The sequence below is a fragment of the Macaca nemestrina genome, chromosome 1, assembly GCF_043159975.1.
Source record: "Macaca nemestrina isolate mMacNem1 chromosome 1, mMacNem.hap1, whole genome shotgun sequence".
NCBI classification, from domain to species: domain Eukaryota; kingdom Metazoa; phylum Chordata; class Mammalia; order Primates; family Cercopithecidae; genus Macaca; species Macaca nemestrina.
Genome location: NC_092125.1, coordinates 146,537,825 through 146,563,818, shown reverse-complemented (window position 1 = coordinate 146,563,818; position 25,994 = coordinate 146,537,825). Strand labels below are relative to the sequence as shown.

Below are 25,994 nucleotides of genomic sequence, written 5' to 3'. Positions count from 1 at the left end.
TCTAACTGGCTGAGCTGAGTGGTCCAGTTGCTATTTTTAATCATGCCCATTATCTGTTATAATCCCTTGTTTCCAGCCCTTTGTGTCTATATAACTGTTCCCTAAGTTACATGTGATAGTTCATATCTGTTTTCAAAATGAGTTCACAGATTATGTCTCATTAAAATCATACTTCCTAATAAATGCCACCCAAAGCCATTCCACACATAGTCATTTTCCTGTACAGCAGAAAGAGTTTTGTAAAATGCCATATTCCCTTTTACTGCTGCCTGGTAATTGCTGTCTGCTCTACATGTCAGGGACTAGGTGAAAGGAGGAAGCATTAGTAGGAGATGTTCTTCTGTGAGGAGATTATTCCCAAAGGAATGGCTCGGGATGGAGCAATGGCTAATAATGGAGAGGATAGAGAGGATTCCCAGGAATCTCAGTCTTAAGAATGGAATCACTAACCCATTGCCCTGTAATCTCTCCTTGTAGTTTCCTATTAAAAACCTCTCAGCTCTGTGAGCTAAGGGAGCAGCAATGCATTGCTGTTGCCTCCTTACTTTCTTACTACTCAGTGTACTGTCTCACAGAAAGGCACTTTTGTTAGTGGCTGATTCACAACAGTCTCCTCAACCTAATTCTATTAATATTCAGCACCTGTGTGTTGGGCACAGTGCTGAGCACTAGTGATAAAGCCATGAACAAGAGAGAAATAGTCCCCACCCTGGTGGAACTTCTACTCTAATACCAAATGTGACAGTGCTATGTGTTTGCAACAGTACTGTTTTCTTCTTTTAAAAAAATTGTGAAAGAAATTTTTATTGCACTATTGGTACTATGCCTACCCTCAAGTGGCTTATAATGCTGTTTGGGAGAAAGACTTACAGGAGAAACACTAGTAGGATAAGCTAAGAGTTAAGTTGCTTGATAGCTCTTAGGTGCAGGAGGTGTCAAATGAAAGCAAATAGAACTGTATGCTAGAGTCATCAGGAAGAGAGGTCACAAGATTTTGTTATAGCCCCTCTGTTAATTCCAAAACAGCAGCCAATGACCTTTTAATATGAGTCGTGTCATGGTGCTTCTCTGCTTAAATCTTTCAGTGACCTCCCTCCTGACTCTGTATAAAGTAATGCTTGTAACAGTATGGAAGACCCACACAATCTGCACTCACCCCACCTCACCCACACCTCTCTTATCTTCTGTGGTATTCCGTTTTTGATTCTACAGGCAGCTTGATCTCCTTGCTGTTCCTCAAAACACCTGGAACTTAGCTGCCTCAAGGGCCTCTTACTTGGAAATCCCATCTTTCCAGAAAACACTTTCTCCCAGATGCTTGCATGGTACCTTCCTCATTACATAAGACTAGTGATGTCTTCCCGAAAAACACTATTTTGAATTGTATTCTCCCTCACCTCCTTAGCACTCTTTATTCCCTTTCACTGAATTATTTTTCTCCTTTGCACTTTTTATCATCTGTAATATATGCTTATTTATTTGTTTATTGCCTGTCTGTGCCAAGTAGAATGTCAGCTCTAGAAGGACAAGAAATTTAGTCTTTTTGTTCATTGTTGTATTCCTGGTACCTAGAATAGTATTATATCTGGCAATATTAGGTGCATACAAAAAGTATTTTTGAATGAATTAATGTAGAAAAAGAAAAGAAAAATGAGAGTGACACTCAAGGAAGACAGAATAAGCAAAGATATTTAAAGAGAAATAGAATAAGTATTGATACGGGAGGAGATAAAAAAGGCCAACCTAACTATAACAGATAAATGGTTTCTTGTTTGAGGAGAGTTAAAGAAAGTTAGGTCAATAAGGTGGTACCTAAGACATAAGGTAAAAGAATCCTAAGACAACCAGCAAAGGAGTTTGGGTTTCGTATCAATACATCAGTAGAGTTATTTCAGATTCGTAAGAAGAGTGATTTAACAAATAATGTTTAGGAACATCCTTTGAGAATTGATATGGAAGATAGATTGAAAGGGAGAGAAACTGGATGTTAGAAAACTATATTACTGCAGTAATCTAAGCAAGAGGCTGAGTAAAAGGGAAGTGGTAAAGAGAAAGAATGATGAAGACAGGTCACATCTGTGAGAAAGCTTACAAAACAATCAAAACGACTTTGAAATTTTATGAAATGAACTATTATGGAAAAGTAAGAATCAACATAGTAGCTGTAAAATTTTAAGACTGGGGACAAGGGAGTATAATAAAACAGGGAGCCAGTTGTACAGTTCTAGGGTCTGCAAGGGTTGCTAAAGTAAAAGTCTTCAGTGTTCCATCAACTCTGTCATTCCCTGAGAAAATAATGCTGAAAACCTAGTGTCTTTCACTTCTATCTTGTCTTTAAAATCAGCAACAGAAGGTAGATTGATAATGGTCAACTTGTGTTCACTGATGCTGTATCGTTTGATGGTGTTCAGAAAACGCTATCAAATCTGGCTAGTTTGATGAGCCAGAAGTGAGAAATCATTGCTACGTAGTTAATGCAGATTTGAATTTTTCTGTAGCACCAGATGATCTATTCAGGAATGTAATAAAACAATTTTTAAAATAAGTTCATTTTTTAAAATTATAAATATTAGATTCTTTCCTAGTAATATGTGGGTACTAATTTGAGAAGGGATTTTCTACTTGGGCTTAAAGTATAATGAAGACATAGAAGTAAAATGTTTTATATAATTCTTGCTGGTAAAGTTTAAAATTATTTTTCATTCATTTTTATCTCCTTTCCTTTATCTTCAGACGTAACTTTTAAATTCATATTTCTTGTTTACTATATTCTGACATGAATAATCATGAAATAGTTCCCAAGAGCCACACATACAAATTATTTAAATTAATTCATGTTCTTTTTTCCTTATAGGACCAGTACTTCAGACTTAAACATATAATTTCAGGGCACTCCTAAACAGATTGAAAATGTTGATTTCACCTTTGAAATTTTGTTTTATTTCAGATTTGGTGTGAAGAAGAAACCAATTTACATCAATGTCATAAGGGATCCTATTGAGAGGCTAGTTTCTTATTATTACTTTCTGAGATTTGGAGATGATTATAGACCAGGGTTACGGAGACGAAAACAAGGAGACAAAAAGGTAATATTTTAGTTTTAAGATTTTTATAAAGATAATTGTTTATGAAATGTAGTGAGCAGTGTGCTTTTAAAATTTGATGTTAATTATAAATGTGTTACTTGCTTATTGTGGAAATTTTGAAGAGAACCCAAAATATGAAGAAGCAAAATGAAGTTACATAGCTGATATATTGTAATATGCATTTTTTTGTGATTTTTTAAAATATTTCTTTTCCAGGGAAGAATCATGTTTTCTTTATGGTTCTGTTAACAATTTTCTGTGTGATTATTGTAATTATTCACTAATATGATATATTTTTGTATATTTTTTGATTCTCTTAGTATTGATGGCTGTTTATATTTGTGATCATCAGCTTAAGGACAGTATTTTGCTAAGCAGCTGTTTTTTTCTGGCAAGAAGAGAATAATGGCTCAACAAAGTTCATAACAGGCTCAGATTTTGGTTGTTTCCCATTTCATTGCATTTTCTAGAGTATTACCAGAGTTATATTTCTAAGAAATCAAACTGATTTGTCACTTCTCTGGTGGAAAACCTTTACTGGGACCTCACTGCTCACAGATTAAGACCTGGGCGACACAGCGAGACTCTGTCTCAAAAAAAAAAAAAAAAAAAGACATAGGAGACACAACTAGACACGATCTCAGAACAAGCTCTCCTGTCTGATTTTCCTTTAGGTGCCCAGTGCTTTGGCCACATGAAATGTCACCATCCTCTGAACTTATTGCTTAAGTTATTAATGCTTCATACTTTTTTACACATGTGTTATTCCCTATATTGAGAATGCCTTTCGTTTACTCTGGAAAACTCTTTATCCACCTTTAAGATGTAGCTCAAACATGACCACTTCCATAAAGTCTTTTCTGATGCCTCTAGGCAGTTAGTCATATCTCTTTCGGGGCTCCCAGAGCACTTCATTCAAATCTCTTTCTTTTAAGCATTTATTTTGTGATATTTGGATTACCAGTTTACATACTGTCTTCTCCAAAATGTGGTGAATTTCCTGAAGCATATATTTAATTCATCTTTGTTTCCTCAGAATTTAACATCATACCTAGGTTACCTGTAAGTGCTTAACAAATGGTTGAGTGTGTGAATTCTGCACATTTTAAACCTAAACTATTACACAGTAGCGATGCCAGATATTTGGTATGTTATGATAATTAACACCCAACAATATTTTTTCTAAATTAGTTGTATCCTCTGTGTCACGTGATGGGACAGTGGTTTTTTGTTTTGTTTTCCTTTTTAATGATTTCTAGAAATTGCTGTTTCTTTAGTCTCAAAGTTTTAGGCAGAAGGTACTGATCCAGAGATAACTAACCAAATCTGTTTTCTTAAATAATGCTATATCTTAGCATTATTTAATCTTCTAGAAATATTTATTATGGAGATTCTGAAAAGTTTTATAAAATCTATTAGTATAACTCTTACAACTTACTACTTTATAATTTATTGATATTTATTTCTAAATACACTTGTGCACTTTCTTTTTATTTTTTGTATTAGCCCTATGTACACTAACTCTTGACTCAGTAAATGTTAGTATCTGTCTCCCTCCTTTGACCAAAGTAATATTAGCGTTAGTGTTGGAAAGGAAAAGATTGCAGTCATGTAGGCCCCTATATCCATCATTTGTCATTGTCAGCCCTGGATAGCATGGTTCTGTGGTTCCTAACCTGTGTAGTTTGGGTGATTGGGTAATAATAACTAATAATAATTAACAGTAATTATTTACAGTAACAGTATTAACTAATAATAGCTCACATTTACTGTATACTATACCAAGCAGTGTTTTAAGTTATTTCATATGTATTTTTTCAGGTAGCTTGCACAACAATTCTATAGGGTGGTTGCTGTTATTGTCCTCATTTTACAGAAAAGGAAACTGGGGGGCACAGAAAAGCTAAGTATTTTGCACGGTGTCATTCAACTAGTAAATGGTAGAGCTGGAATTTAAAACCAAGCACTCTAATTCCAGAGCCCATAGTCTTAACCTCTCTTATATCCTTTGAAAAGGAGAGAAGAAATGCAACATGTCACTGACATTTTTCTGTGAAACATGTTCCAAAGTTGCATATTCAGTATTCATGAAAAAATCCAGGCAGACATTTTAACATCGTCTCCCTTTCATGTTTGAAAGTTTTAGGTAGATAGGCCATCCTGGAGCTTTACCTGTTCTTCACCCTGATTATAATAAGGCCTGGGGTTTGTTTTGTTTTGTTTTTTGTTTTTTTAATGTCATTATAAAATAAACATTAATATGCCTGTTTATTTAGATGTAGTGTTGATAACATCAGCAAAATACTATTGCATTGTCTTCTTATGAGGACAGGGCTATCTGTAAATAATTGAATTTATAATAATAAGAAATTACTTTGTTTTATGATAGAATGTACCTTTTCAGTCTTGAAACATATTGGTGATTAGACATTTTTAGTAATTTGGCTTGTTTCTCGTGATACACATGTTGGTTAACCTAATGCTGATATCCTAATGAGTTAAGTGGTGTTTGTTGCAAATAACTCCTTAATATCTTTAACTAGCAGGAGTTTTCGTTAAACTTATCTGTAAAGTTGGTAAGACTGCATACATATAACATTTCTAAAGCTGGACAGGTTTTAGAAAGATTGGAGGTTAAAGGGCGGCCATGATTATGTTGGAAATACCTTGCAATGGCGCTTATTCCCAAGAAAGTGTAAATAACTTTATTTCTATAAAATTGTAGATTATTTGCATCTCAAGTGATATTTTGAGGTGTATTAAACAGTATTCAGTTCAGCACTTACGGCAACTGTTATGTTTTAAACTGACGTACTCTAGTAATCTGAACTGCTCTGTGGTTACACTTCAAACACATTTTAGATATATGTGCACCTAGGATAGCTTTCACTTGATCTTGTAAAGAATGGAAGGCTTTTGATTTGGGAGATTTCAAATTTGCACATTTTAGAACTACAGTTTTACTTAATTTAACCTGTGCCCAGCACCTGGAAAATAGGGATATTAAGTAATCCAAAGATGAGCAGTGAATAACTATATCATTCAAATCAGTGGTTCTCAAACTTTTTGATATAAGAATTCTTTTTATACTCTTAAAAATTATTAAGGATTCCATAAAAGAGCTTTTGTTTATGGCTTTTGTTTTGTTTTGAGTTATATCTATTGATGTTTACCAATATCAGTAAATTTGCCATTTACTGAAAAAATTTTTAAATATTAAAACACTAAATAGTAAAGCCATCATATGTTAACATAAATTATATTTTAATGCACATAACTATTTCTCCTCCGACAAAAAAATGAAAAGAGTGGCATCGGTTTACATTTTTGCATATCTTTTTAGCATCTGGCTTACTATAGACAGCCGATTTTCTTTTTTTCTTTTTATTTTTTTTAAACTTTCTGTTTGTTTTGTTTTGTTTTGAACCCTGAGAAACTAGACAGCTGATTTTCATATTTGCTCCTGAATTCAGTTTGTTCAAAATGTTCTTTTGGTTGAATTGAGGAACTCCAGCTTCACACAGATATATAATTGGAAAAGGGAGGATTTTAATAGCCTTTTCAAGAAATTGCGGCTATTCTTTAGTAAACACTAAAACTTGACAAGTGGTAGTTTCAAAAGTTAGTTGCAGTGTAGAATCTGAAACCATAGCAGTGACCTTTTTACACTTTGCTACATTAAAATCTGTTGATACGTTTTACACTTGGAATGGATCTTTCAACCAAGCATAATTTTGAAACATCATACATTGGTCGTTTGGGACATACTGGTTCACTGACTTATATGGACCTTTCAAATGTTAATGTATTTTGTTATACAGCATTAAAAACTCATATTCATTAATATCACCACTAATCTCATCAGAAGAGTCTTTAAGTATTGGGAGACTGTCAAGCTTATGGTGGCAGATACAAGTTTTCCAAAATTTTATTTTTTGCTTGAAAGCTTAATTTTTATCATTGGCCTATTACAGGATTTCTCAACCTCAACATTATTGTTGTTTTGGGCCAGATAATTCTTTGTCGTGGGGGCTTCTTATACATTCTAGGATGTTTACCAGCATCTCTTACTTCTACCTGGTAGCATCCCCCATACCTCAGCTGTGAGAACCAAAATTGTCTTCAAACATTGCCAAATATCACCTGAGGGTCAGAATAGCTTCCAGCTGAGAACATGTGGGGTATCAACACTGTCAGCTATTCTTTCACCTGACGGACATAGTTTATTCATTTTGAGAAAATACCACCAAATACTCAAATCTGAATAGCTGTAGTTTGGGATATGGTAGATATATAGATACGTAAGGTTTTATTTCTTATTTCTTTTTATGAGCTACGAAATTCGGCACAAATGATAATAAAACCACTTTTTAGAAAATGGCCTAGGCTGGCAAATCTAAGACCATCTAGAAAAATTCAGAAATAATATCAAATGCCTCATGAAAATATTTTATTTCCTCTGTCTTCATCTCTGCTAGAGCTACGCCTTTAATACCCATGTAAATCCCCAAAGCGCAGTCTTTTCAGTAGTCATTTACAAATATTAATTGTGCAAGTGGTTTATATAGCACTATTCTATATGCTCTGGAGGATACAAATGCTACTGCATGATCCACGAATGCTACTTCAGGAAGTTTTCACTGTAGTTGGAAAGACACAACATAACACATAACACATTTAAAAAGCACATGAAACAAGTTATGTAGATAAAGCTATAGACAGACAGACAGACAGATCAACCTATCCTAAGATTCTAAACCAGATCCTAAGAGCTGCCTGTTACAAGGCAGTATGTGATTTTTTTGTTTGTTTTGTTTTTGTTTTTGTTTTTGAGACGGAGTGTTGCTCTGTCACCAGGCTAGAGTGCAGTGGCTCCATCTCGGCTCACTGCAACTTCCACCTCCTGGGTTCAAGCGATTCTCCTGCCTCAGCCTCCCAAGTAGCTGGGACTACAGGCACAAGCCACCACGCCCAGTTAATTTTTGTATTTTTAGTAGAGATGGGGTTTCACCATGTTAACCAGGATGGTCTCAATCTTGTGACCTTGTGATCTGCCCACCTCGGCCTCCCAAAGTGCTGGGATTACAGGTGTGAGCCACCACGCCCAACCGTGATTAATTTACATGACTTCAAACAAAATAAGAGTGTCTCATCCCACCTACTCTCACCCAATTATTTAACAATTTGCCACATTAGATATTTGATAGGTGAGACTTGGATTTATGGCTTACTCATGCTGCTTTGTCTTTGTTCTAGACCTTTGATGAATGTGTAGCAGAAGGTGGCTCAGACTGTGCTCCAGAGAAGCTCTGGCTTCAAATCCCGTTCTTCTGTGGCCATAGCTCCGAATGCTGGTAGGGAGATAAAGTTGGCTCAAATTGATTATCATTCTTATTATCTCTATATCTGTGTTTCATTTCACAAGGGCTAGATGTAGGGAAATCGGTGAATGACTAGACTAAAAATAACATGTAATTGAGTAATATCTAGTTTTGCAGTTACTTTTAAATGCATTTAAAAGATTCCTCATGTAGAGTAATATCCTAATATCCTTGCATTGTTTTCTCAGATGCTGGTTTTTAATATTTCTTATTTTTGGTGCTATGTTTTGCTGTATTCCAGTAGAGCTCTTAGAGACTGGGAGGTGGTCATAAATCTTATTTTGTCCAAAGCTTACTGTTTTAGCTATTTGTGTTAAATTAAGTAAAGGCTTAGCAGGTTAAAATTCACCTGGTTTTACTGTTAAACTGATTTTGACTTTAAGAGAAGCCAAGGTTAAGGGTGTGGTTTAGTTTGCTAGTAAATATCAAGTGGAAAATGAAGATAGTTTAATAAAAAATGTATTTCCTCAGAATGTGTTGAGTTTTCAGTTTTTAAAAATAATTTTACATGTTTATTTGTTCTATTCAATCATTTTAATAGGAGAAGTAGGAGAAAAAAGGAACATATTCAAAGTTTCTTCCTTAAACCATAATGAGAAATACAAGGAATTTCTTCATTATTTGAGATATATTATTAGATTGCTGTGGAGTTTAAGGTCCTACTCAATAAATTACATCAAAGCCTCATACTAGTATAAGAATTGGAAGCCTATAAAGAATGCCTTCTCAATTTTTAACCATTTCTTTAGAACAGGGATTGGCAAACTACAGGTTGTAACCTGCAGACCCAATTTTGGCCTATCACCTGTTTTATTATTATTATTATTATTATTATTATTATTATTAGAGACAGAATTTCGCTATATCGCCCAAGGTGGAGTGCAGGGGCACAGTCTTGGCTCACTGCATCCTCCGCCTCCTGGGTTCACAGTTCTCCTCTCTCAGCCTCCCGAGTAGCTGGGACTACAGGTGCCTACACTACACCTGGCTAATTTTTGTTTTTTTAGTAGAGATCGGGTTTCACCATGTTGGCCAGGCTGGTCTCGAACTCCTGACCTCAAGGGATCCACCTGCCTCAGCCTCCCAAAGTGCTGGGATTACAGGCATGAGCCACCATGCCCAGCTGTGTCACCTGTTTTATAAATAAAGTTTTATTGAAACACAGCCACATGTATTTTTTACTTACTGCTTGTGGCTGTTTTCACACTGCAACAGCAGAGTTGAGTAGTTGTAACCTAAACCATGTGTATTAGCTATTCTTGCATTACTATAAAGGACTACCTGAGACTGGGTAATTTATGAAGAAAAGAGGTTTAATTGGCTCACTGTTCTGCAGGATGTACAAGCATGGCACCAACAAGGGCCTCAGGAAGCTTACAATCATGGCAGAAGGTGAAGCAGGAACAGGCATATCACATGGTGGGAGCAAGAAAGTGGGCACTAGGGGCAGGGGTATGGTTCCCAGACTTTCAAACAACCAGATCTTGTGTGAACTGAGCGAGAACTCAGTTATCGCCAAGGGGATGGCAGTAAACCATTCATGACAGATCTGCTCCCATGATCCAGTCACCTCCCACCAGGCCCTACCTCCAGCACTGGGAATCACATTTCAACGTGAGATTTGGAGGGAACAAACATCCAAACCATGTTATTCTGCCCCTGGCTCACCAAATCTCATGTCTTTCTCATATTTCAAAATATATTCATCCCTTCACAGTAGTCCCAAAGTCTTATTCCAGCATTAACTCAGAAGTCCCAAGTCCAAAATCTCATCTGGAGATGAGTTCCTTCTACCTATGAGCCTGTGAGATTAAAAAAAAAAAAACAAGTTATTTATTCCCGATACAGTGGTGGTATAGGCATTGGATAAACATTTCCATTCCAAAAGGGAGAAATTGGCCAAAAGAAAGGTGCAGTAGGCCCCACACAAGTCTGAAACCCAGCAGGGCAGTCATTACATCTTAAAGCTCCAACATAATCCTTGACTTCATCTCCTGCATCCTGGTTCAAGGGGTGGGCTCCCAAGGCCTTGAGCAGCCCTGCCCCCATGGCTTTGCAGGGTACAGCCTACATGGCTGCTCTCATGGGTTAGAATTGAGTGTACCTGCAGTTTTTCCAGGGAGAGTGTGAGAGCTGATGGTGAGCCAACCATTCTGGGGTCTGGAGGGCATAATCCCCTTCCCACAGCTCCACTAGACAGTTCCCTGTTTGGGTCTCTTGAGTGAGGTGAGGGCTCCAACCCAACCCACTTCTGAAATCTAGATGGAAGCTGCAATCTAGGTGGAATGGAAGCTCCTTCATACTTGCATTCTGAGCATCTGCAAATTTAATACCACCTGGAAACCACCAATGCTTACAGCTTATGCTCCCCCGGACTGGTGGCCCAAGCTATACCTGAACTCCTTTGAGCCAAGGCTGGAACTGGAGTGGCCGGGATGTGGGGAGCAGTGTCCCAAGGCTTCTCAGGGCAGCAGAACCCTGGGCCTGTCCCCTTAAATCATTCTTCCCCCCAAGGCCTCTGGGCCTGTGATGGGAGGGACAGCCTGGAAGATCTCTGAAATGCCTTTGAGGCCTTTTTCCCATTGTCTTGGATATTAGCACTTGACTGCCTTTTAGTCATGCTAACCTCCTTAATAAGTGATTGCTCCACAGTGTTATTAAATTCCTTCCCTATTCCCTGCCCTATTCCCTGGAAAATAAGCTTTTCAGTGGGCGTGGTTGCTCATGCCTGTAATTCCAGCACTTTGGAAGACCAAAGTGGGAGGCTCGCTTGAGCCCAGGAATTTGAGACTAGCCTGGGCAATCTCATCTCTACAAAACATAAAGTTAGCCAGGTGTAGTGGCATATGCCCATAATCCCAGCTACTTGGGAGGCTAAGGTAGGAAGAACACTTGAGTCCAGGAGGTTAAGCCTGCAATGAGCCAAGATCCAGCCTGGGCAACAGAGCAAGACCCTGTCTTTAAAACAAAAAACAACACAAAAAGGGGGCTTTCCTTCTCTACCACATGGCCAGGCTGTGAATTTTCCAAATGTTTATGCTCTGCCTCCCTTTAAAATATAAGTTCCAACTTTAAGTCATTCCTTTGCTCTTGCATTTTATTGTAGCCTCTTAGACGCAGCCAGGCCACATCTTAAATGCTTTGTTGCTTAGAAATGTATTGCGCCAGATGTCCTAAGTCATCACTTTTTTTTTTTTTTTTTTTTTTTTGGAGACAGTCTCACTCTGTCAGCCAGGCTGGAGTACAGTGGCACAATCTCGGTTCACTGCCTCTGCCTCCTGGGCTCAAGCATTTCTCCTGCCTCAACCTCCCGAGTAGCTGGGATTACAGGTGTGTGCCACCATACCCAGCTAATTTTTGTGTTTTTAGTAGAGATGGGGTTTCACCATGTTGGCCACGCTGGTCTCAAACTCCAGACTTCAAGTAATCCACCTGCCTCAGCCTCCCAAAGTGCTGGGATTACAGGTGTGAGCCACCACACCCAACCAGTCATCAGTCTTTAAGTTCAAACTTCCACAGATCTCTAGAACTTGGACACCGCACAGCCAAGTTCTTTGCTAAGGCATAATACAGGTGACCTTTACTCCAGTTCTCAGTAGCTTCTTCATTTCCCTCTGAGACCTCATCAGCCTGGACTTCTGTCCATATTTCTGTCAGCATTTTTGTCACAATCATTAAACCAGTCTCAGCTTAAGAAATGTCAAAGTTTCCCTCTTCTTCCTGTCTTCTTCAGAGCCCTTCAGATTCTTCCAACCTCTGCCCATTACCCAGTTCCAAAGCCACTTTCCCATTTTCAGGTATCTTTACAGCAATACCCCACTCCTTAGGAACAATTTTCTCTATTAGGCCATTCTTACATTACTGTGAAGGAATACCTGAGATGGTAATTTATAATGAAAAGAGGTTTACTTGGCTTATGGTTCTGCATGCTGTGCAAGCATGACACCAACATCTGTTTGGTTTCTGGTGCAGGCCTCAGGAAGCTTACAATCATGGCAGAAAGTGAAGTGGGAGCAGGCGCATCACATGGCAGGAGTGGGAACAAGAGAATGAAGGGGGAGGTCCCAGTCTTTTTGGTTTTTTTTTAGATGAAGTTTTGCTCTTGTCACCCAGGCTGGAGTGCAGTGGCGTGATCTCGGCTCACCACAACCTCTGCCTCCTGGGTTCAAGCAATTCCCCTGCCTCAGCCTCCCGAGTAGCTGGGATTACAGGCATGCACCACCATGCCCGGCTGATTTTGTATTTTTAGTAGAGATGGGGTTTCTCCACGTTGGTGAGGCTGGTCTTGAACATGAGGTGACCTGCCTGCCTTGGCCTCCCAAAGTGCTGGGATTACAGGTGTGAGCCACCACACCTGGCCCCCAGTCTTTTAAATAACTAGATCTCTAATGAACTAACTGAGCCAAGTACTCAGTTATCACTAAGGGGATGGTGCTAAACCATTCACAAGGGACCTGCTCCCATGATCCAGTTACCTCCCACCAAGTCCAACCTCCAACACTGGGAATCACATTTCAGAATGAGAGTTAGAGGGAACAAATATCCAAACCATATCACTGTGTAGTCTGCAAAACCTAAAATATTTATCCTCTGGCTTTTTATATAAAAAGTTTGCCAAACCCTGCCTTAGAACAATAAAGACTATTGCTCTATTGGGCATTTTTGAGGAGATATTAATTGTATTTCTTCAGTATATTTCATAGATTCACAGAACTGGGAGGGTGCTTAGAAACCAATTAATCATGGCTCCCCTCCCCCTCTTTTTTTTTTTAAATAGTTTGAGAAAACAAAATTGAGAAAGGTGAAGCCATCAGCTCAAGACCATACTGCTGCTTAAACGCAGAGCTAGAATTTGGATTAAGGAATATTTGTGCTAAAAAGAACCCAAAAGTAGAGTTTATTTTGGATCAAATCTCTGTTAATAGCATTAGCTGACAATGTAAATGAAAATAAAAATAAAAGATTCTTAGCAGAGCCATTATCTATTTTCTGTTCCTCAGAAATTTCAGAAAACAGCTCACAAAAATTCAAAACTCACACAATAAGCAGTAAACACGAATTGTTTACACTTTACTAGAGAGCTCTTAAATGAGCAGAATTTAGTGTAGCTTTAAAAAGTTAAAACACACTAAATCATATAGGAGGGGTATATTTTCTTATATCCATATACATTTTTAAAGTGCCCTTAAACTAAATTGCTCATGTTAAGAGTCCTCTGGTAAACTCTGAATTAGCACTGCATAGTTGAGCAGAAACTGGAGATGGAAGCAAAGGAAATTAGAAACAGGTGTGCCTCCCACAGGATGGTAATAAAAGGGCATTGAGACTTTGGATATACATGTGTTTATCTATTTTCTCTGTAATATATAGTGTCAAAGGCACCAAAAACGCTCAGCAGATTTCACAACCAGGTTTTAATTCCTTTTCTTTGGTTTCAGGAATGTGGGAAGCAGGTGGGCTATGGATCAAGCCAAGTATAACCTAGTTAATGAATATTTTCTGGTGGGAGTTACTGAAGAACTTGAAGATTTTATCATGTTATTGGAGGCAGCATTGCCCCGGTTTTTCAGGGGTGCTACTGAACTCTATCGCACAGGTATATAAAGGAAGGGTTTCTTTTTAAAACTTTCTTTGGTTTCTTTTGTTTGTTTGTTTGCAACTCGTAAATATATGACTTAAAGTTTCTTCAGTGAAACGACGACATTTCACGACAGATAACTCCAGAAAGGCAGGTATCTTGTCTGTTTCTGCTCACTATTTTCTATTGAATAACTGTGAATTAGGTGAAAATTAGAAGGCACTGTAGAAATAGTGGAATGATACAAACTACAGAACCAGCCTTAGAAATGTATAGTATTCAATACATTTCTTGCCAGATGTCAAACATAGGCCTGTGTATTAGTCCTGCCTACTACCATTTTGAAGTAGAGGTGGGATAGTGGAACTAAAGTATGCCTAAGCCATGTTTCAGCAGCCTCAGCTGTATTACGTATCTGAAAGTGATAAGTTAATTATGTTTTTCTTTTGTTTTGTTTTGTTTTTTGCTGTTGATTGATAAGATGCAGTTATAGAAACTCTTTCCTTGAGGATGCATATGCCCTAGCTTCTAACATAATTTTAGAGAATATAGATTATGAGAAAATAGAATACAGTTTGGCAATAGATATTTTATCAGAAATGAACTAGTCTCAGAGCACCAAGCACTTGAGAATATAGTGTGTGAGGTGACAGCCTACACTTCACTGTGTGCCAATCCTTACATTTACTATTTGACATTTCATTAAGTCTTTACTAGGTTGAGAATTTACATTCTAAAGGACTGAATCATAGCTCTAGTATGATCAAGGTTCCATTTTTACCTGAATTATATAAGACAATTATGTTACCTATTCTTTAATATGTCATATTAACCACCTCTTCAAATAAAGAGGCATTGACCTTTTGTGTGTTCTCCAAGAATTATTTACCTTTCCTTTTTTTCCCCCTTTGTAAGTAGGAAAGAAATCTCATCTTAGGAAAACCACAGAGAAGAAACTCCCCACTAAACAAACCATTGCAAAACTACAGCAATCTGATATTTGGAAAATGGAGAATGAGTTCTATGAATTTGCACTAGAGCAGTTCCAATTCATCAGAGCCCATGCTGTTCGAGAAAAAGATGGAGACCTCTACATCCTCGCACAAAACTTTTTCTATGAAAAGATTTACCCTAAGTCGAACTGAGTATAAGGTGTGACTATTGGATTCTTGAACTAAAATTTGACCCTATCTTCACCTTTGTTCTCAGCTCCACAGTCTGGATTGCTGACAGTAGGTGTATATGACAGTTTATATCGAGCCAAATTAGGAAACATACAGTAACGTCAAGGAAGTAGATACTGGCTGGTATGTCAGTGTTCTAAGTTTAAGTTTCAGGCATTTTTATTTTTCCTGGCTAAACTTTGGTGAAAGTTATAACCTCCTGCCTGGGAGAAAATATACATCACCTAAAATGAACTCATGGCAGGTCTAATCAAAAGGCTAAATACAATTTCAGAAAAGGTTCTGATACTCTCGTTTTTGATAAAGCATTTTTTCAACTAACCATGAATGAAGATGAGTCCATTTGCCTCTTCTGCCTTCACTGAGGGTTTGGGTTATACACCTCTACTGAATTGTGTTAATAACTGTTTGGCAGTGTGTACTTTGTTTTTGTGAGTCATGTCTCATGAAATTTATTGGAATGTTTAATCACATTTGCTAAGAAATGTTTCTGCTGTAGTTGGATTTGCCCATATTTATGTAGGTGGTTTTAATTTTTTAAATACTGATTAGTGTTAAAAATCAATTTAAATGACTAATATGGTAAAAAGATAAAGCATCAAAGCAGTATTTCTCATTCCTGTCTCCTCAATGTCTAATATTGGGAAGATACTTCAAAGAATACTGAGATTGTCTGAAGTTTTAGTTAAGATTTTTACACATTAATATCAAAAAAGTAAGTTTAGTATTTGTTTCTCCATGGGTTATTTGTAAAGCTGTAAACTGAGATATCGGTGACTCCGTATTATGACTCCATTAGTGAGCGGTGGTATGGGTAGGATTTTCCTACTTCTTCTGTACTTTTACCTGTAGACTATTTTTACTAAGGTGCTTTATAATGTGTTTTAAAGCATTGCATTTACAAAAAAAGGAAAATGCTGTAAATATTGCATATTTTATGTATTTGGACCAAAAGGTTACAAGTAATTAGACAAAAGTGGTTTTGCACCAATTTTATGTCAAGTAAAACCATCAGACCTACTGTTCTTGTATTTCTCATTTAACTTTACTGGTAAGACATCACTGAAATGAACTTCAATAAGCTTTCAATTTTGATACACAGTTCATTATTCATAACTTGAGGCAGTAATTGCAGTGGAAAGAGTACTGGACAAGGAGTCAAAAAACTTGATTTCAGGTCCTAGCTCTACCACTTACCAGCTGTGTGATCTTGGGCAAGTCACTTAACCTCTCTTTGCCTCAATTTCCTCATCTTGAAATGATAATAATACCTGCTGTACCTACCTCACAGGGCTGTTGTGAGGATTAAATGAGATGGCATGTGAAAGCACTTTGAAAATTGTAAAGCGCTATATAAATGTAAGGTATTATTATAGAAACATCTTTAACATATAGTTTCATAGCATTCCTTTTTTAACAAAGAAAGGGAAAAGTCTGCTTGTAAGCTGGTTGAAAAAGTTAATCTTGATATAAATTTGTGTTTGATACATATCCTCCCGGTGTTTTATCTTCCATGTTTCAGCAACGATTGAAATATGAAACACCTGTGAACTCTTAAAGCTTCATGAGCAGCTGCTTGAGTTTAGGAAGTTCCCTGTTAGAAATAGGCTTTGTTAGCTGACTAGGGTCAGGGAAACTTTGCTCTTCAAATTTGAAAGATGTTTCTGTTTTTATTTTACATTACTATTCAGAAATGGTAGCTATTTTATACCTATGGTTTAACTAAATATTTCTGAACAAGGCTTCACAGACTGTAAGCATTTTAGGTAGATTGCCTTAAAGGTTATGGGAGGGCATGAGGGAACACTTCTTATGAGAAAACATTTATAAACAAACTAGAGAAAAACTAAAAGAATGACAGGAAGAATCATTTTAGCACCCTTTCCTCACAATAATATAATATAAAAGTATTAAAAGAACATAGCCAGGCTTTTTATTTTTATTATTATTATTTGGCTTTTTTCTTTCTTTTTTCAAATTGATTTTTATAGGTATTTCCTGAAAGTGTATACAAATTATTTCCTTGCCCAAAAGTAAAGCACCACTTCAGGGTGGGGTTTGACATTACCTGCTAATGAACAAACCCCAGTATACAAGTTACTCTTGCACCACATGCCCAAATCTTCTTGAGGTGCATTAACTCTTTTAGGTAACTAGAGCAGTACTTTGTGAACTAGATCAGGAGGTAGGTAAACTTTATGTGGAAGGACCAGAGAGTAAATATTTTAAGCTTTGCAGGCCATATGGTCTCTGTCACAGCTAGTCAACCCTGCCATTGTACCACAAAAGCAGCAATAGACATTATGTAAACAAATGAGCACGGTTATGTTCCAATAAAACTTTATTTACAAAAACAGAAGACATCCCAGATGCAGACCATGGGCTACCAACCATTGCACTGGCTAAATCATTATTTATGGAGAAATCATCTTCGTATCTGTACTCTAGAGGCCTAAAAGAGTTTATATACTTCTAAAAGCTCCTAATACATCCAAAGAATTGCTTTCTGATTCGTGTAGTCTCTCGCACAGATTCATAAACTTTTATGACTTATATTGTTTCCAGGTGGGCATGTTTTCTTTCCCAGTTTAACAGTTCAGAATAGGGGCATTTGTTTTACCATATTTTAGGGTGGGTTAGGAGTATCCTTTCTGGAGACTGAGAAAGGGGTGGATTTAATTCCATCAGGTCCAGTACAGTACTAGGAGTCATAATACTTTATAATCAGTTAAATAAATAGAACCACTGAGACAATAATGTATTTTTTTAAAGTGGCAAATGTGGTTTTCTTTTTTCAGCCTTTGCGCTTTTTCAGTATTTTGACCATAGGGAGATAATTTTTTTATAATACAAAAGTAAATTAACTACTTGGAATTTTAAAGATAATGTTATGTGTGTATGTGAAATATATATATGTATGTTTATTTCCTGAAAGAGGAAAAGATACCTTTCTGTTCAACTTGTATCAACTCCTGTTTTCTAATTGCTGTGAAATGGCAACTGTTGATAAATTATTGTGATTGTTTTAAAATCTAATGGGAAGTAAAATATATTTTGATTTTACCCAACTTTAATCTGTAAAGTAGCACTTAAATATATCTGATAGCAACACTTAAGATATTGCATGGGGATTACTTTCCTGTCATCCATGTGCATTTGTGCAACTTCAAACATATTGGGTGCTTCTGAATTCCTGATGATTGGATTTAAACTATTGAAAATTAGATAGTTTAAACTTACTGATTTTTATAATTTTCTGATCTTAAAATTTGGTTAACGCCTATAATCTGTTGCTTTTTCTCAATATGTGTCCTATTGGAAATTCCTAAAATCATTGGTGCCATCAGTGATTTACAAACAATATTTTGATATTGCAGATGATTTGCTTACTGTATTTGCATTGTTAGAAAGAAAATAGTTTGTAGACAATGATTCTTTTTTAATAAAATCAAATAATTCTGAAAGCACTAGAGAATTTAACCTAAAGGCTGATTCCCAAATGCATAGCTGGCATTTTAATTTATATTCAAATCTACGTAGAGAACATCTGTGTAAATCATCTCACTGGATTTTCCCATTGGTCATTCCCAAACACACCTATGGTCCTAGAATCCTTATTATGAGAAGCTCCCTGTAACCTTTTATGTAGTTTGCCTTTAAGAGGCCCAGGTGCTTCTCCTTTATGATTTGAGTTGACCTCTTCATAAATTAGCATTGTTTACTTTCAGAGGAAGCAGAGAAATTGCTGTTACGGTTTTGCATCCGTTTACCCTATGCAGAGTTGCTGTATGATGCCAACTAAACTGCTCTTTAGGCAGCCTTCTGAGGAGAAAAGCAACCCTGTTTCAAATCCACTGCCAATTCAGCTCCTCTGGAGTGGAGCTTACTTTCTGATTACTTGGAGCAGGAATTTTAGAGATTGAAATGAATGATCATTTAGTCAGATTTATCCTGTAATTTCATGCAGCTTTGTGGCCTTTGCGGTACTATTTATAAAATGGACCCTGATGGTGATGAACTCTTTAAAATACATTACTGTTAAGCCTGTGTTGGGACATTGATGCTGTCTATCTCATTTTTTAGACAGTTTTTGTAGCTCTCTATTGAGAGGTATGTGAGCATCTCTGAAGCAGTGTTGAATGTAATTTTGGAAACATGGATTGCGTATTTTGACTTTTATTTTATAAATACACAGCTCAACAGTGCCTTTTTTTCCCCTCATAGTCCTGTTGGAAGATGCTTACTACTTTCTTCTCGCTCCCTGCCCTCCCCCACTCCATTCAGTTGATTCATTTATGCAATTCTGTTTCCAACTTGAAACCATTTTGTCACATCTGTTGGAGAGATAATCACTCCTTTTCCTTAACATTCTGCCAGCTTTCTGATGTTGAAGTGTTTCAGTTGACTACCTGATGCAAAAGCTATAAAATAAACACTTAGTGGGAAGGGGAAAAATGGTTTGGTGTCCTGTTTTAATATTTTCTTTTGTAGCGTTGACACTGATGGACATTTTCCAAGCTGACTCAGTGTTCAGTGTCAACTTAACTCTCAGGTAGTGTTGCCATCAGAAAAGCATGCATCATCATTGGTTTTTAATGATTGTATGGCTTGTGACAATATTTTATCTGGACTGACACGTCTCTGCTGCTTTTGCGTTGTACTTCATCGCTGGTAATAACATTTCAGATAGAAAACTTACAAAGTATATACTTAATTAGAAGAAAAAAGAAAAATAGACAAAGGGCTATTAGAGTAAAAAAGAAATGTGAAAGTAACTTAATCTAACATTTATGGCACAGTTTGGACATGTCCATAATTTTTTTTAGAACACACATTTCTGATTTTTTTTTTTTTTTGCCCTTAAAAAAGAAAGTCTCAATTACATTGATTTTCAATTCTTAGCCACTGGCTCATTGTTTTGAGCAATGCTTGATTGATTCTATTTATATTATATGATATTGGGTTGATAAAATACCAGTTCAGTGATGAATTTTCTTAACAGAATTTGGTGTGTACTTGCAGTGACAGAACAAAGAACATGGCTTGAGAGTCAAAGGGATCTGCATTTAGCAATGTGATGTCAGTAAATGGAGATAACAGGATTGTTGCAAAGGTTGGGCATGATGTATGCAAAGTACTGGGCAGGGTAGGCTAATAACTGCTGGTATTTACATGCTGTGCTGGAATAGTGTTACCAAGCTGATGTGCCGTTCTCACCCTGCAGAATACTAGTTTTGTCATTTCATAAATGATATTTTTATAAATATTTTTGAATGACTGTACTTTTTACTGATTATCTTAATACCACATCACTTACATACCTGTAGCATAGATATTCCTGGTTCTGATTCTTGCTGTTCTTTCCACATACAAATCACTCATTTGTACAGATTAAAGGGGGGAAATGCTGAGTGTTCTAAAGAAGATAGGACTTGCTTATTCCAGAAGTGACGGAGTTCATATCTTAGTATATTTGAACAGTAAGGACTGCTAAATAGTACACACATAAAACTCCGGATCCCAGGAGTAAAAGGATTTGCACTCTTTAAACAGAAAGGACAGCAGCAGTGTAAACAATAGGCTCTCAAGCTAAAAACTGAGAACATGAAAACCTCTGAGGACCTGACTGCAGTTGTCAAGAAAAGTAGAGACAAGGTTGGGGAGAAGCAGACAGATCTCAGGGCCAGAAACGCCAACATTTGGTGACAGGTGGGATATAATCAATAAATGGGGAATGAAGGCATTAACTTGGGTTCATAACAATGCATCTGTGCAAATTTTCAGCACCCCTTGCTTTTGCCTCAATTAGGCAATGATGATTACTTCCTATGTCAAAGCTTATAAAACAGACGAGCGTTTTCCCAAAGAACCTAGGATCACAAAGAAGGAATTCACTATCTCCCTATGAGATGTTTGGCTTCCTTGCCTCTTTTGCTCTTCCAGATTTTGTGACCTGGATTAGAGTTTAGAAAGAACCCCCTAGAAACTTTTCTGATGTCCTCTGGTTTGATCATGAAGGCTTCTAATGAAACACACCAACTCTAAGTCTCTACCTCTACTTCTCTAAACCTGAAGTTTAAAAATGAAAGTCTTGCCTGGAAATGTTTCACATCATTAGCACTGACAGCATTTACAGGAAAATAGATAAAACATATTTGGATTAATTTTCTTTTAGATCAAGGGTGTGGGCAACTAGATTTCTAGAGCCTTCAGCCTATCGGTGATGCTGGAAAAGGATGAGCTGTAAGTGCAATAACTGACCCCTGTCTAGGTTTTCTTGCTAAATACGCCCTCCATGAAACAGGCAACCTAAGTATTTTGAACTGTAAGAATGTTAAGAAATTTCTCTCCCTGAGCAGCAGATCCAAGAGTGATTATTCTGGGATTGTAGAATCAGTTCATTCTTTTCTTTCTTCCTCTCCCTCCGCTCTCCTTTCTTTCCAATTTAAAATCACTCAGTCTCTTAGTAGAAACTTAACATCAAAGAACTGTCAAACTTGCTAATTTGTGATTTTTTTTTAGCATGTGCCGCCTTAAAGTATCAAAGCTTTAACCTGTATCTAATTAAATATTAAAATCTGGCAAAGAGTAGACATACAGTCCCTAACTGATCTGGCTTCTGAACTTTGTTTTGCTTTCACAAATTGAACTAGTTTGACCTAAATCTGGGTATTTCATGTAGCATCTTGAGAGATGTATTTAAAGTGCTTGTGGCAATAACATTGCATTTGTATCCATTTTGATGATTCTGGGTGCCCTCTTGGTAAGGCAGCCAGGTTGTACTGTAAAACAAAAACAATGTAGAGGTTTCAGTCGTAGGTGTTTGAACCTGTTAGATCTCTCAAAATTGATTAGCTGAAATATACCTTTTCTGGGTAACTGAACTCACCCGTAATTCCATTTGAAGCGGGCAGAGCCTTTCTGAAAATGGCTGATCAGAAATGAGTGACATTTTATTCAACCAAGAGTTACCAGAGACATATTTTTTTTCCTTTAAAAGTAATTTAAAATTCACCAGAGGATTACTAATTAGGTCTCTAGGCATAGCATGGTTATCTGATCAGACTGTCGTGCCCATAAACAGTGAAAATGCAGCATGTTGATCCATTCTTGTCTGTTTTTAAAGGAGGCTGTGGACTTTAAACTCCTCTCTCGCAGGCTTGCTCTTTGTTTCGTGTGGGGGCTCTTTGAATAACACCTTAGATGAGAACAATGTTTAAGAAGTAGGCCAGTTATATTTTGCTTTTCTATTTCTACCATGCTAATGGCTCTCACTTGATCGTTTAATCACTGATCCAAATCCAGATGGAATTAGATGCCCCTTCCTGCTGTAGTCCTGCAGTCAGACAGTCTGTAATGTTTGATATGGATCTTCTGAGTGGACAAGATGAGATTAGATTAGTCTCTCTGGGAGCCAGCCCTATTCATTTTCTAAGAAAGTTATACTGGAGGCCTGAGGACTGCCAAGAGCAAAGTGGAAACAGAGCCCAGCCTTTTCCTCTTATCAAGATCCACAGTGGTTCCACATTAAGTAGTGGAGATTCAAATAATGAATTGGATCAGAAGCCAGGAAGGAGGTCCTTGCCACCCACGATTGGAATATGAACTGCATGTGTTACGACTTTATTACCTTTTCTTATTTTAATATATGACAAAGACTGAAATCTCTGGCATGGAGTAAGGCAAATTTTACTTTTGTGGGTTTTTTTTTTTTTTTACATTTAATATTTATCGAGCCCCCATTGTTTGCCAGGCACTGCACTACAGGCTCTCTGCACCATGAGCTTTAACCTTTCAATAATCCTCATATTCAATCCTTTACAACTGTTTAGAACTTTTTAATTTATAAGGTGCTTTCATTTCACATTTATCCTCTCATTAGATTCTCACATGCAAGGGTAGATACCATTATCCTCATTTTGCAATTGAAACTGACACAGCTAGTAGGTGGAAGATGGGCTCCCCAGCCCTCAAGATTCCTAGTCCATCAAACCCTGATGCCCTTCCTGCTATGTGCCTGTCTCTGAAAGTGAGCAAGGGCTGTAATACAGATTATACAATTGCAGTGGTTCTTAGGCTATAATCCTATCTCTGGACCAATAGTGTCAGCATCCCCTAGGAGCTTGTTGAAAGGCAGATTCTTAGGCCCCAGCCTTCTGAGTAGGACCTAGCACTATGTTTATTAATAAGCTTTCAGGTGGTTCTGACCAAGACTAAAGAACCACTGGACTAGAGCACCAGTTTACAGATGAGACGACTGAAACTCTAGCTGAGCTTAACCTAGCTAGTTAAGCAACGTAAGGCCTCTCATAACAAAAGTTATGCGTTAGGATGTGAACCCAGGTCAGTCTGGCTCCCAACACCATCTGTTTTCTACATTGGACTGCATTATAAATTATATCTTATATATATATTTCATTCTTGGTAAATTCCTCCCTGAAACGTCGTCTTGGGGGACAACAGAGCAGGTCAATGAGAAGAAAAAAGTCCCAATGTGCTCTTCTGGAGTAAGGCAACCAGTGCCACCCCTTTTAATGAGTTTCTATTTTCTTTCTGTGTGAGGTGAACGTTGGGGGCTAAGCCTCAGCGTGGCTACTAGCGTGCTCAGGAAATTCAGGGACAGAGCCGAGAATCCAAAATGGCTACCCAGACTAAGTGCATTTCATCTGGACTTTCTGGTCCCAGTGTTCCTTGGTCATACTTAATAGTTTGCTGTGATGGATTTAATGGCAAGAGGGCTCCTTGCCCTGGCTTGGCAATATCTATGGAGCTATGGGTTGACGTAGTGTGGAAATACTTGTGGCTACTTGGAAATCCCTGTTGCTGTCATCATTGGCAGTGCTTACCAGCCAAGATCCATAGTCTGTGGTCACATGCGAACTCTTCCAGTCATGCGGCTTAAACAGAAGTGTCCACCTGTTTCTCACAAATTCTACCTGCATTTTTTTTTTCTTCTTGAATCAAGAGCCCAGACCAAGGGTTAGTCGATAGCTCAAGGGACTTCCAGGGAAATCAGAACTGATCTTCGTGCATAGCAGTGCCGATAGGCTTCCTTCCACACACTGTGAGAGATCAGCAGGGCAGTGGACTGAGCCTTCAGGTGCAATGTGTTTCCTCCACACATTCTTTTTGAAAGAGGAAGATTGTTGCCCATGTATAGTGTACTTATGTGCTGGCACTGCACCAAGTGCTATGCATCTGTTAGCACTCATTTCATCCCCCCTTTTTTTTTGAGAGAGGATCTCAGTCTGTCACCCATGCTGGAGTGCAGGGGTGCAACCATGGCTCACTGCAGCCTCAAACTCGGGTTCATGTCTCAGCCTCCCAAAGTGCTGAGATTACACGCGTGAGCCCCCATGCCTGGCCTCATTTCATTCTCTTAATCTTCTGAGGAAAGTACTACTAGCGGCCCCATTTTACAGTTAGAATGAATTAGAAGTTCAGATGCTTTCTCTTTTTTTTTGAGACGGAGTCTCGCTCTGTCGCCCAGGCAGATGCTTTCTTGCAGTCACAGAGCTAGAAAGTGGTGGAGAGGATTCAAATCCAGGTCTAACTGCAAATTTTCTGCTCTTAACCATCTTGTAACATAGGCTCTGACAGCTATGACAGGCAGTGGTAGGGGGTTGTTTTGAAAGTCTCGCCATAGGCTGAGTGCAGTGGCTCACACCTGTAATCCCAGCACTTTGGGAGGCCCAGGCAGGGGGATCACCTGAGATCAGGAGTTCGAGACCAGCCTGGCCAACATGGTGAAACCCTGTCTCTACTAAAAATACAAAAATTAGCCAGGTGTGGTGGTGTGCACCTGTAATCCCAGCTACTCGGGAGGCTGAGGCAGGAGAATTGCTTGAACTCATGAGGTGGAGGCTGTAGTGAGCTGAGATCACGCCACTGCACTCCAACATGGGTGACAGAGTGAGACTCTGTCTAAAAAAAAAGTCTTGCCATATGTCTTTTCTGCCTCTTTCACACAGCCCCACAGGGCTTGGCAGCAGGAAAAGTGTGACGTAGGGCTATGGCAGTCACCCATGTGAGCTACAGCTATGGCTGCAACTTGGTGCAGCCTCTAACCATGAGGACTGGGAGTTTGGAGGGGCAAATTTGGGCCATTTTGTTTTCTTGAAATGCTTCCTCCTAGTCCTTAAATTCATTCCCACGTCAATAAATGGCAGTTAGTTATTCGTGGTGGTGGTGATGTCTAAAGACTAACAGGATTCCCAGATTCAGTGTTGGGAAAATCACCTTGAGTCCCCTTTTCAATGTGCTGGGGAGTGAGTACAGCCAAGTTCCAGTCATCAGTTCCCAGCGGTTCTGCCAGAGTGTCTTGTGAATTCTCCCAGGGCTCTCTGGTTTTAGCAGGGTCTCCATGTGCAAACCTTGCCTTTGCACAAAAGCCACCATGGCAGGAGGTTGACCAAGCTGTTCTGGGGAGGTGAAAGGTGCCGAGCAGTTAATGCTTCCTCCTAAGTGGAGGAGCAGGCTTGGCCCAGATCCAATATGGGCATCCATGCAAAGGCTGGTTGTCTCCTGGTGTCCATGCAGCCCTCCCAGCCATCCCCTCACTTCCCTCTGTGGCATACTGTTTACAGCTGTCTCCCTCCACGTGCCCGAGGGCCTTTCTGCAAAGAGGGGTTCAGAGATATCCAGGACCAGCTAGTCTAACCTTTTCAGGGTGGGAGAGCAGAGCAGAAGTTTTATAGTGGATACAAGGCCTGAAGCCAAAGGAGTAAAACCTCTGCCTCATGGGAGTCCAGGCATGCTTAGGTAG

The 25,994-nt window shown here is 38.2% G+C and overlaps 1 protein-coding gene across 3 annotated transcripts in view; it reads left to right on the top strand.

Annotated features, from left to right (window-relative positions):
* LOC105482793 (heparan sulfate 2-O-sulfotransferase 1) overlaps positions 1-18,340 on the top strand; it is a 197,153-nt gene extending 178,813 nt beyond the window's left edge. For 2 of the 3 annotated variants that reach the window (XM_011743132.2, XM_011743134.3), the window contains 4 exons: positions 2,948-3,086; positions 8,343-8,440; positions 13,906-14,063; positions 14,961-18,340. In XM_011743132.2, the coding sequence (XP_011741434.1) occupies positions 2,948-3,086; positions 8,343-8,440; positions 13,906-14,063; positions 14,961-15,190 (625 nt within the window). In that variant the 3' untranslated portion in view covers positions 15,191-18,340. The remainder of the gene's footprint in view (positions 1-2,947; positions 3,087-8,342; positions 8,441-13,905; positions 14,064-14,960) is intronic. The other variant, XM_011743133.3, reaches the window with a different exon arrangement.
* The last annotated feature ends 7,654 nt before the right edge of the window (positions 18,341-25,994 follow it).